The sequence below is a fragment of the Oreochromis aureus genome, linkage group 14, assembly GCF_013358895.1.
Source record: "Oreochromis aureus strain Israel breed Guangdong linkage group 14, ZZ_aureus, whole genome shotgun sequence".
NCBI lineage: Eukaryota > Metazoa > Chordata > Actinopteri > Cichliformes > Cichlidae > Oreochromis > Oreochromis aureus.
Window position 1 is genome coordinate 32,103,307 of NC_052955.1, and position 13,055 is coordinate 32,116,361.

The 13,055-nt window shown below is 44.9% G+C and overlaps 1 protein-coding gene across 1 annotated transcript; it reads left to right on the forward strand.

Moving 5' to 3' along the window:
• Positions 1-4,002: 4,002 nt before the first annotated feature.
• LOC120432898 lies at positions 4,003-6,534 on the forward strand. The gene is made up of 8 exons (XM_039598260.1): positions 4,003-4,884; positions 5,041-5,220; positions 5,350-5,463; positions 5,596-5,655; positions 5,765-5,815; positions 5,928-5,978; positions 6,090-6,161; positions 6,367-6,534. The coding sequence occupies exons 1-8, from the start codon at positions 4,806-4,808 to the stop codon at positions 6,468-6,470; spliced, it is 711 nt and encodes a 236-aa protein (XP_039454194.1). The 5' UTR covers positions 4,003-4,805; the 3' UTR covers positions 6,471-6,534.
• The last annotated feature ends 6,521 nt before the right edge of the window (positions 6,535-13,055 follow it).

The following is a 13,055-nucleotide window of genomic DNA, read 5'->3' on the forward strand; positions in this document are numbered from 1 at the left end:
AGTGGCATTGTGCGAACGTCAGTTTACAGACTCGAAAGTTCTAATAGCTCACTTGAAGGACCATTTTGAGGAAGGACGTGAGGTTACTTGTCCACTAAGAGGGTGCACAAGTGTTTTCACAGTCAAATCTTCATTTACCGCCCACATGTCACGGAAACATAAAAACTTTGCAGATGGAGGCATCAGTGATTGGTACAAGGATTGTGCACCTCAGTCATGTCCCACTGTTGAAGCAGAATTACTTAATTGTGGACCTGACATCTCTGAAGCAGGCACAGAGACGGTCCCAATAGAGGTGGATTCTGAATTATCTGAAGATTTTAGAGATCTTTTCCTAAGAAATATAAGTTTATTCTACTTGAAATTGCAAGGACAGTTTCTGCTACCTGCTTCTACCATCCAGACCATTGTAGAGGAAATACAAAACATACATGAATTGGGTCAGTCATATACATTGGATAACCTCACTACACTCCTAAAAACTAACACAACATTGTCTGACGAGGGTATTGCCAAGCTCTGTGAGGCGGTCAAGGGATCCGATCTGTTTTCCGCATGTCATAAAGGGCCAATGAGGACAACATACTCCAGAGTACAGTCCTCCAAAGAAATGTTTAACTATGTGGAGCCCAAGAAAAAATTTTTAGGACAAAGCCAGAATAGAACTGATCAGTTTGCATACTATGTACCTCTAAGAGAGACTTTGAAATGTTTGTTAAACTCTGATTTGTGGCAGAAATGTGTAACAGGTGAGCAGTCAGCTGGCTCTTCATCAGATGTACTGTGTGACATTAGTGATGGTAGGATATTCAAAAGCAATAATTTTTTTGACACAAATCCGTCATGTCTCAAACTACTGCTATATCAAGACGCCTTTGAAGTTGTTAATCCTTTAGGCTCTGCAAAGACAAAACATAAAGTATTAGCTGTTTATGTGTCTGTTGCTAATTTGCCACTTCATGTTCGGTCTGACACAGACCACGTTTCTTGGCAGTCTTTGATTTTATTTATTTTCTGCTGTGTTTTACTTGCATTTATTTGAAAGAGTGAGTGTAAACACAAAAAATATTTTATTTTATGAGCTGGAATGTGCAGAAAATAGGTTGAAATGTTAAACAAATTTCTTCCAGTCAGAGAATGTTACATATAATTTAATGTTTGCTTGACGCATAAAGTTAAAAGATTAAAACTAATAAAACAAGTTTTAAAAAGAGACTTTTCCATTTGATTACATTTTGTATGATAGATTATGCAGAAAAAGTAGAATTGGGCTGAAAGATCTATCGCTTTATCACCTATTCAGGTTTTAAATCGTGTTTTTAAAAATTAACTAAGTAACTAAGTAATTAATTACTTTTGAAAATCAGTAATCAGTAAAGTAACAGGATTACTTTTGGGGGGAAGTAATCAGTAATTAGTTACTGATTACTTTTTTCAAGTAACTTGACCAACACTGGCAGCAAGTAGCATTTCAGTAAGTCTGTAAAATTCTGTAACCCATAATTATCACTCTGTAATAACCATGTAATACTTTCACTGAACTTTGAACTTGTCAATCGCTATGGGACAAAACTGGACTCATTTTTTTGCCTCTTAATTAAGAACTGATGCACACAATAAACAATAGTTTATTAATATAATTAAGTCTGTTTTTTTTTTTTAAATATACTATATACACCTTCCTGCAAAACAGGCAGTGTGTTTTCCTTGTCACACATAATTATGATGAAGAAGCCATCATTCACAGCCTTGCTCCCAGCACTTACTACTTTATATGCATTTATTTCTTTCCACGCCCACATCAACATACTCTTGCCTTCTTTTGACATCGCTAGCTTGTGGATATGATACAGTCGCAACATATGCTCATTGATCAACTATCTAAATTGCCACATTCTTGTCTTAGCAGGATCAATTTCTTTGCAAAACTACTCACTGGTACCCCATGTTCAACCTCTACAGCAGCAATAAATTTTAAATGAAAGAACTCAGATGCAGTTGAAGTGCAGACTTTCAATATGTTAATTAAGTGGGTTGAACAAAAAGATTGCATAACAAACACAATCCCTTCATTTCAGGGGGTGAAAAGTAATTCGACAAGTTAAAGAACTGAAAATAAAATGTTCATTTCTAATACTTGGTTGAAAATGCTTTGCTGGCAATGACAGCCTGAAGTCTTGAACTCATGGACATCACCAGATGCTGGGTTTCCTCCTTTTTAAAGAATGTTAGCTACCGCTCACCGCTTGTCTGCAGGCTTTATTTAAATGGAAAACTTCCATGTCACATGAAAAAAATAACACCCCAGCTTATGTCTCAATTTGATTGATGACCCTAGCCTTGACCTTTTGACCCCTCCCCTCCCCCACAGGAAGTGTGTAATATGATCCCTAAGCGTGACGAATTGCATCCGCACCTTGTGTCAAAATTTGATTGATGACCCTAGCCTTGACCTTTTGACCCCTCCCCTCCCCCACAGGAAGTGTGTAATATGATCCCTAAGCGTGACGAATTGCATCCGCACCTTGTGTCAAAATTTGATTGATGACCCTAGCCTTGACCTTCTGACCCCTCCCCTCCCCCACAGGAAGTGTGTAATATGATCCATAATCGCACCACCTGTTGTGAGAAAAAAATTTAAAAAAAGTTTTTAGAGGGAGGGGGGTCTGCGGAGGGAGGAGAATAAAAACAGAGAGGAGGGCGCGCACTATCCTATGCACAGACGCAAGATGGATCCTTTCATTCTGCAGCCCTGCGTTCCTCTGTACTTGGACGGGGAAGAGATCTGCTCTCCCGAGGCCGTAAGCATGGGAGGCAGCAGCGGTGAGTGGTCTTCGTCGATTATCAGCAACACCCCCGTCACCATCTACAGTAACAGATCGGAAGCAGCCAATGCTCCGCGGAAAGAAGGGAGAAATAAGGAGGTCTTCATGTTCCGCAGCCAGATACCGGCTCCGAGGAGCTTGCGGGGAGAATGGACTCTGCCTATTGAGGGCTGTGGAAAGTGGGGCTACATCTTTGAGTATGACATATTCAAATACAGCATATTTACTATTGAAGGCCTCAATCCAGACCTTTTGACTCTACCAGAAATACTCCGGAAGTGTCTAGTCATTTTCAGACCTGTTGCATCATGTTCCATAAGCATGAGGGAAATCAGATAGGGAGGGGGGATCCTGAAGGGTGACGCGGCTGTTGAGTCAGTGCTGTATAGAGAGACAGAGCGGCAGTTAGTTTTCCACAAACTCATAGTTTGAATTCTGTTTAAATATTATGACAATTTTCTCAGTAAAGAGCTATTTCTTCAATAACGGCTTTATTTTGCTTTCTTATATGACATGCGCAATAAAAACCTTTAAGATTATCCGACTAGTAACGGATTGCATAGAGTGGGGGTGGAGGCAAGCTACATCCTTGTATGTGTTATATATATATATATATATATATATATATATATATATATATATATATATATATATATATATATATATATATATCCTTAGTGAATACTTTGGAAACTTACTTAAACAATTAAAACACCCTCGGATGTGCTACTTTTCTTTTGAGAGTCCCTTTACAAGGGACTAAAAAAAAAACCATAAAAGATAATTACCGAGGCAGGCGATCTTGTTTCACTCACACACGCGCGCACACACACCCCACCCCGCGGGTCAAGGAGGAGGAGTGAGACAGCGGATATCAGTTTTTCTCAATGCTTATAACCTATAGCGTGCCCAAAAAATATTATTATTAAAACACCTAGCTACATCCTTGTATGTGTTAAAAATATATATATATATATCCCTTAGTGAATACTTTGGAAACTTACTTAATTAAAAACACCCTCGGATGCGCTACTTTTCTTTTTGAGAGTCCCTTTTACAAGGGGCTGAAAAACAAGCCATAAAAGATAATTGCCGAGGCAGGAGGTCTTGTTTCACACACACACACACACACACTCCCACCCACCCCGCGGGTCAAGGAGGCGTGACACAGCAGATATCGGTTTTTCTCAATGCTTATAGCCTATAACACGCTCAAAAAATATTATTATTAAAACATCTATATGAGGTATGTTTTGTGCAGCCCGCTCCTTGTCAGACCAAAGTAGAGAGTTTTTCTTCATTATTTTTAGCTACTTTTACAGCAGGTTTTTCTCAATAGACAGAAAATCATCTTGTACTACGCACACTAAGGAGTCAACAGCCAATATTATCATCTCTCATTGCTTGTAACTCGGTAAATAATTTCGTACATCTCCCCATAAAATAACCCTTAGTGGGAAAAAAGCTCATATTCGAATAAGTTTATTAAAGCACCCCCTCTGTGGGAAAGAGTTATTTTCTCAGTGTCAAGTTTACACCATGAGGCGAGTTTTGTCAACAGGAGGCGAGTTTTGTCACGAGCAAGAACAAGCGCGGACAACTGTTGCCCATAAAGTAAAACAAATATTCACCTCTAAGTCGTATTTTACCGTCGGAGAATGTGGAAAACAGACAACCCTCACAAGAAGGCACCCAAAAAAAGGAAATCGGACACCTCAACTTTCTTTCCCCCCTCTCCCGTCTGCGCGCACACACACACACAAAACAGAGAACCGAAGGGTGAGAGAAAAAAAAAACAAAAAAACAATAAAAAACACTCTCTAACTGTCGATATTGTCAGGAGAAAGATGCGAAAAACAGATGCCTTGCTAGACGAGGATAAAATGAGAGAAGAAACGAGAGGGGGCTCAAAAGAACCGTTATCTGCTCAGACCCTACTGTGACGGTTCTACCAATCGCGAGGAAGAGTCCGTGAATATTATGTCAGCATTCCGTCCAAACAACGCCGTCGATCAGAGCGCCAGGGCCAGCTCGCCAGAACTTTTCCTGCCTCACCACGGTAAGTTTTTTTCTTTACGATTTTAAATTATATATCAACACAGAAGTCAATAATTTGATTTCACGCAAGTGGACTACGGTGCGTTTAAATCAGGATATATCATTTTTAAAATAAGTTTAGATAGACTTGTTTTTAATGAAACTCTGTTACTTACAGACGCTATCGATAGCACGGTGAGGAGCAGCATAAATCCGGCCGTTTTCCGAGGCGATTTAGACGCCATCCTCCCCGCAGAACCTCCGCTGCCGATCAGCGAAAGACCGCGGCGAGAAGACGACGTTATTTTCGTCTCCGCACACCAGGAGAACTGCAGGAAAATAAGTTTTAAAACCGAAGGTAAACAATATGTTGTATTATTCGCCATTTTGTTGAATAACAGGATGTGACGGAGTAATCCGAGCACGCTATACCGCCCCTCCCGACCCGGAGCGGATTTTTAAAGCTTTTTGCTTTATTTCGTGACAGCGGTAATCGAGAATATACAGACCCCGCCGCAGCGAAAAGAAGAACAAGAAGACGACGTTATTTTCGTCACCGCATACCAGGAGAACTGCAGGAAAATACCTTTTAAATCCGAAGGTAAACAATATTTCTACAAAATAACGTATTCGAAAAGCCGAGCATGCTATACCGGCCCTCCCGACTTGGAGTGGTATAACGTGTGCTAGAAAGTTTTTTAATCTTTTTTCTCTTTGTTTTATTTCTCCACAGCCGAGATTGAGAATATACCTATTCAAACCCCTGCTACAGACAATTGGGCGGAGGAGCGAGGTAAATAAAAGTTTTTCTTTTTTAAAATACGAAGGATAACTCGCGCACGCTGTCCCAGAGAGACGCAATTTGTTTTCTTAAACTTTTTCCCTTTTGTTTTTCTCGACAGAGAATATACCTATTCAAACCCCCGCTACAGACAATCGGACGGAGGAGCGAGGTAAGTAAAAGTTTTTCTTTTTTAAAATATGAAGGATAACCTGCGCATGCTGACCCGGAGAGAGACAATTTGTTTTCTTAAACTTTTTTCTCTTTGTTTTATTTCTTGACAGAGAATATACCCATTCAAACCCCCGCTACAGACAATCGGGCGGAGGAGCGAGGTAAATAAAAGTTTTTTTTCTTTTTTAAAATATGAAGGATATGCCGCGCATGCTGACCCGGAGAGGTACAATGTGTTTTCTTAAACTTTTTTCTCTTGTTTTTCTCGACAGAGAATATACCGACCGATACAGAAAATCAGGCGGAGGAACCATCCAGAGCTCCTCCTCTCAGGAGACTGAGAGGTAATTGACAGGGGGATGAATCGGTCCTAAGAAATAATTATGTTGTATTAATAAAGTTCTCCGCTCTATAAAATAAAAAATTTAAAAAATGTGTGGTTTTTTTTACTCTCAACTTTATACAGCAAGAATAAATAAAACGTTTGTGCAAAACACGATCGTCCTTTCGAAGGAGTAAAAAATACATTTTGTTTGTCTTTTCTTACAGCCCGACGGCGACTTCATAAGAGGAGGATCCTCGGAGACCTCAAATTCATGTACGCCATAACCGTCCATGCATTTGCATCGATATATCGACACAAGGATCTGTAAAAGGGATGCAAAGTAAAAGCATACACATGTAAAAGTCTGTGAATTAAGAAATAAAGAAAATCATGTCGGAAGAACGCAGCATTCCTGACGCTTTGTTGGAAGCCGTGGCAGAATTGAACAGAGACGATGATCATATAGCAGCACCGATCGACCCCCTACAGCCTTTAGAAAACGCTTTGCAGGCCCTCCTTCAAAACATTGAAAACGTATGGCGTGCCGACCGACTGAACTTTGACCCTCTGCAGCCGTTAGAAAATGCTCTTCAGCTCTATGACCAGCAGAGGGAGGAGCGCTCTGCGGAGGAGCGGCAGGAGCAGGTGCAGCCTGCGGAGGAGCAGCCTGCGGAACATCAACACGGAGGAGGATCTCGGGTACAGAACGATGCGGTGACTCGCCGTGAACAATTTAATAATTTTGAAATGGAGAGTATTTAACATTCCCTCTCAGGATGACGCGGCCGACCTCGCTCAATTTTACCTCGACGTCAGGGACAATTTTGTAGATCTAGCGGATAGGGTCAGACCGGAAGTTAGTCGTAATGATCGGGTTCAACTGGAGATCATCAGCGAGCACGCGCGAAATCACGCCATTTTTAACGCCGACGATCGCGGCGAAAACATTGTACCGGCTTTTGAGAACCTGTTGGCCAGGCTGATACAATCAAACGGCGCGATCGTGGTAGGCTCTCCCCTAGAAATTGTTGTGCAAGTAATCAGAAATCCTAGAGGCGGCGGACGTAAAAAGATTCACAAAACGTTAGATGATGAAATTATAGTCAAAAAGCAGCGCTGTCTGTACGTGGTAAAAAATAAAAACGATAATCTCTGCTTCGCCATTAACTTGGCTCACCTCACCGAGCCTCATTTCACAGATAAACAGGCCCTGGAACGCGGCAGAGAGCTGCAGCGTTTAGCGGGGCTGAGCGAACGGACCCAGGTAACCCTCACCGACATAGATAAATTTGAGCAAATACTAAATCGTAAAATCGTTGTGTTTTACCGCCCTCCCGAGGACAGGACTCTTTCGCTAATCAAAACAGAGTCCCCAAACACTCCTCACCCGCTGTACTTATTCTTATTCCGGCATCACTATTACGGGATAAAAAATCTAAAAACATTTTTAGGAGTCCCGTACATTTGCGAGGAGTGTCACCGCGGGTACCATATCCTGGAGAAACACTTTTGCCAAAATCGCTGCAATCTCTGTTTCGACCCCGCATGCCCCGCTCACTTTCTGGACGCTGTAATCTGTCCGGATTGTAACAGGTCATGTCGCACTCGCGAGTGTTACTTGAAGCACAAACAGCCCAGAATTCACTCTAGTTCCGGCCTCAGCGTTTGTCAACAAATGTATAAATGCCCTGACTGCAAACTCCTCTCCCAACCTCTGAAACACGAAACCCTCGATACCGCTTCCATAATCTTTTATGACTTTGAAACCTTCCCAGACCGGGAGGGGACGCACGTCCCTTACCTAGTGTGCACAAAATCGCTAGAAGGAGAAGAGTGGCACGCATACGGTGTAGACTGCGTTGGAAAGTTTGTTCAAAGATACAGAAGGAAAAGATACAGGGAGAGTACGTTCATCGCCCACAATGCTAAAGGGTTTGATAGCTACATAATTTTAAGTCACCTGGTGGGAGAGGGCATGACGCCCTCGCTCATCATGCAAGGCAGTAAAATTATATGTTTCGCAGAATCCGATTTCCTTCTCAAATTCATAGACTCGCTTTCTTTCCTCACCATGCGTCTCAGCGCCATGCCCAAAGCTTTAGGCTTCGAGGACAAACCAAGGGTTTTTTTCCCCACAAATTCAGCTCATGGGACCGTTTAAAATACGTTGGGCCTGCACCCCTCCTTCGGATTACGGGGTAGAGCGCATGTCCCTCTCCGAACGAGAGGAGTTTCTGCGTTGGCACGGCGAGGCCTCCCGAGGCGTCTTTAACTTTGAAAAAGAGTCGCTGTATTACTGTCAAAACGACGTTAATATCCTGAGGGAGGCGTGCATAAAGTTCAGAGACGGGTTTATAGGCAAAACTAAAATCGACCCTTTCAGCTGCGTCACTATAGCTTCCGCCTGCATGAAAGTGTTTCTCACCAATTTCCTTCCCAAAAACACTCTGGCCATCCCCTCGCCCGACAACTACGGACGCACGTCCAAAGCCTATTCGCACGCGTCCATTCAGTGGCTGGAGTGGGTATCTCGCTCTCAGAAAATCCCCATTCAACACGCTCTCACAACGGGAGGGGAGAAAAAAATAGGTCCGTACTATGTTGACGGATACGCGCTGATTGATGGTGAAAAGTGGGTGTGGGAATTTCTGGGGTGCTTTTATCACGGGTGTCCAAAGTGCTACAGGCCGGAGGAAATCTGCCCTTTGACCCGCGCTCCTTACGGGAACCTGCTCGCCTCTACCGAGGCGAGGCTCCGGGAGCTGAGAAACGTTTACAGAGTCCGCACGGTCACGCTGTGGGAGCACGAGTGGAGCGAGATGAGAAAATCGAACGAGGAGGTTAAAAAGTTTTTGCAAAGCTACGAAGCTCCGGAACCTCTGTCTCCTCGCCGGGCCTTTACGGAGGACGACTTGCCTTGAGGCTGCGTTACAGCGCCTCGCCCGGAGAAAATCTGTATTACGAGACGCCACATCCTGTACCCTTACGCCAACGCAAGCGCTTACCCTCTCCATCACCCGAAAATCATCAGAGAGAATTTTGTAGACCCCGTCGTTATTTCGGGCTGATCAGAGCCACCGTTTACCGCTTGTGGGCTCTATTTCCCCGTTCTACCGTACAAAACCCCCGGAGGTAAATTAATATTTTCCCTCTGCCGCACCTGCGCCGAGACTAATCACCAAAGCGGCCCGTGCCCTCACGACGACGAGGCCAGAGCTCTCACAGGGTCTGGGTCACCGTCGAGTTTAACAAAGCCTTAGAACTGGGTTACAGGGTGGCTAAAATCACAGAGGTCTGGCACTTTGATCGGCGCAGCAGCGACATCGGCTATATTAACACTTTTCTCAAAGGCAAACAGGAAGCCTCCAGCTATCCTCCGGAAGCTCGCGCCGAGGAGGAGAGGAGCAAATACGTGGAAGAGTACCACAGGCATCAGGGCATACGTTTAGACCCGTCAAAAATCGAGGTGAACCCGGCCAAAAGAGAGGTATCGAAATTGTGTCTCAACAGTTTCTGGGGAAAGTTTGCTCAGAGAACCAACCTGACTCAGACCACTCTGGTCAGAAAACCCAGTGAGTTTTTTAACTACGTCTTTTCCGGCCAGTACGACTTTAAACACGTCTCTTTTTTAAAGGCCAAAAAACAGGACGTGGCGTTAATTCAGTGGAGCTATAACGAGCGCTGCGTGATACCTCCCGGCGCATCCAATAACGTTTTCATCGCGGCTTTCACCACAGCCTACGCCCGCCTAAAACTCTACGAGTATTTAGAAAAATTGCAGCGCAACGTTCTGTACACCGACACCGACTCTCTGATCTATGTAGTGAAAGAGGGGGAGGAACCTTTAGAGCTGGGCAATTATCTGGGGGATCTCACGGACGAATTAGGCGGGGACACCATCCAGGAATTTGTCTCCGCAGGTCCAAAGAGCTACGCCTACAGGACCAGAAACAAGAAGAAACTTGTGGTAAAAATGAAAGGTATAACGCAGACGACAGAATGTTGCGAGCGGGTCAATTTTGACAGTATGAGCGAGCTGGTGGAAAGTTACCTTTCTGGTATGAAGGAGGCGGAGCTCTAGACCCCACAGCACGGCATTCAGAGGGATAAGAGAGGGTTTGTGCATAAAAACAGAACATTTCAGAAAAAGTTTCGCGTGGTGTACGACAAGAGGCGCCTCTTTCCAGACGGCACAACTCTGCCTTTCGGGTACTAGTGCTGTTTTGTTTGTTTTGTTTGTTTATCTTCATTTTCTTCTAAAATGGAGGAAATTGATTTTGATCACAGACCGAAAGTGCCTTTTTCCTGTCTCGTTGTGGGGCCTAGCGGGTGTGGGAAAACTCATTTTGTAAAGTGTGTTTTGGAAAACTGTGAACGCTCCATGAATACTGTGCCCGCAAATATTGTGTGGATTTATACTTCTTTTCAACCCATGTACGAGGAACTGTCAAAGACCAATAAAAACATTAAATTTGTCGAGGGGCTGCCTGATTCTTTCGAAGATTTCCAAGACGCTCTGGTGGTGCTGGATGACGTCATCTTTCAGGCCTCGGATCACCCGGAAGTGGTTAAAATTTTCACTCAATACCGCCACCATAAAAACGTCTCCGTCATGATGCTGACCCAGAACGTTTTCCATCAGGGCAAATACAGCCGCACCATCAGCTTAAACTCCAATTATATGGTGCTGTTTAAAAACCCCAGAGACAAGCTGCAGATTGAGATTTTGGCCCGTCAAATTTTCCCTTCGCAAAAAACATTTTTCTCAGACAGTTTCAAAGACGCCACGGAGGAGCCCCACGGGTATTTAATCCTCGATCTCACTCCCTCCTGCCCAGAACGTTACAGAGTGCGCGCCGGTCTGCTTCCGGGACAGCACCCCGTCATCTACCTGCCCAAATCCAAGTAGCAGCTCGCTATGTCTCAGCGTATAAAAAGGAACGCCGTCTTACTGCAGGCTCTGTACCACACGTCGCCGCAGAAACGCAAAGACATTCTCGCTCACAGCTCCCCGGATTTCCTCCAGGCGCAAAGCGAGATAGCTTTAAATCTTTTAAGGGGAACATACCTCTTTCCGCTTCTCAATACCAAAAACTGAAACGCCAGAAAAGATCATCAGACTGCTGGCCGACAAGAAAACGAGCTTAAACCGAAAACGTCAAGTTTTAAAGAAACAGACGGGAGGGTTTCTATTCCCTCTCCTGTCCGCCGCCGTGCCTATTCTGGGAAACCTGCTGGGAGGAATATTTCAGAAACGCTGAGATGTTTAAAAAAATGATTCTCGTTCCCTCTCACGAGATGAAAAAACTGACCCGACCCGCCGAGCCCACAGTCAGAGAAGCCGCCAAAGACGATTTGGACGAAAAGATGAAAGCTATACTGGAGGATCCGCGGCTAAACTTGTACGAAAAAGTCAAAAGATACGAGTCTCTGCTGCGGAGATATCTCACGCTCTATAAACAGGGTCGGGACGAGGAGAGTCGGGTGACTTTCCACCTGCCGCCCAAGGAGCCTCAGCAGCAGCAGCAGGTGCATCATCAGCAGCAGCAACAGGTGCATCTGCAGCAGCAGGTGCATCCGCACCAACAGGAGCAGCCCGGGGAAGAGGATGAAATGGTGGAAGAAGTATTAAAATCCCTACCCCCTCGAGACCGCAAAAACGCCCGCTACATTATGCAGAAATTAGCGGAGGGGGAGGAGGATGGACAAAGAGGGGGAATTTGTTTAGGGAATGCGGTGCGGGGTTCTCACATGATCGATCTATTTAAAACCTCTCCTCTCTTTTAAAAGTAAAACCAAACGCGCCGAAAGGATGGACGGCATTTTTAACTACTTTGGTCGAATCAAACATCCCCTCATCCTCCATACATAACCGTAGAGCTCGCGACCAGTACGCGCGTCTTAAATCCGAGGAGGAGGAGGGAGGACTGACACCTGCGCGAAGGGGGAGAAAACCCTCTCGGTTCAAAAAGATGCTTTCCCCAACCTGGACCTCTATATAAAACCGTGTTTTTGTCGTTGTTATGTTTTTTCACAAATGAAATTAAAAAAAAGCTGCAAACAAATTGATCATTGTTTACGATTCTTTATTTGATACACGCATTTTTAAACTTTTGTAAGGAGCAAGCCCCGTGATGACCTCTGCGAGATCGAGCGGGACAGCGCCCTTTCAGAAAGTCAGACACCATGCCATCATTTTTAAACACATCGTTATAGTACAGAGAGAGTATTTTGTCAACGGATAACCCCTGAGCCTTGTGACATAGATAAAAAATGCAATGTTGCCCGCAAACGACAGACAGAGGGTGCTGAAGCTGACGATCATGATAGAGTATTTTGTCAGAGCGGTCTTCCAGAAACTCTGAGATGACCGAGGGATAGTGAAGAAAGTCGGGAGGGAATCCGTAAGAGTCAAAAAAAAGTGGAGGAGCCGTCCTTTTCCAGAGTCAGAGCCAGCCAGTGTTCTCCCCTCAAGTGAGACGGGTGAGTGTTTACTATAAAGTAGGCGGGTGCTTTAACCCTGATGCTCCCGCCAGGGGGAGCGTCGGGGTCGGGGGATGCTGGTCCCCCCCGCGGAGAGAGGAAAGCGGTAGGGGTCGCGATATCCCCCACCCCACCCCGGGGGGTGGTGGGACAGAGGGAGAGAGGGAGGGAGGGAAGAGGGAATATGCGGGGGTCGCGAGATCCCCCACCTCGGGGAGGGGATGGTAGGAAGGAATATGCGGGGGTCGCGAGATCCCCCCACCTCGGGGAGGGGATGGTAGGAGGGAATATGCGGGGGTCGCGAGATCCCCCCCTCCCCCCCGAGGGAATGGGAGCCAAAGCACACAGAGAGAGAGAGAGAGAGAGAGAGAGAGAAAGAGACAGGCGGAGGGGATCGAGAAACACGCCGGCGAAAGCCCAGCGTGTCGCG

Excerpts from the sequence above, each read along its gene's own strand:
- LOC120432898 (XM_039598260.1), top strand. The coding sequence starts at position 4,806 with ATGTCAGCATTCCGTCCAAACAACGCCGTCGATCAGAGCGCCAGGGCC. Across the intron at positions 5,221-5,349 it reads AATAAGTTTTAAAACCGAAG|CGGTAATCGAGAATATACAG; the intron begins GTAAACAATATG and ends ATTTCGTGACAG. Across the intron at positions 5,656-5,764 it reads CAATTGGGCGGAGGAGCGAG|AGAATATACCTATTCAAACC; the intron begins GTAAATAAAAGT and ends TTTTCTCGACAG.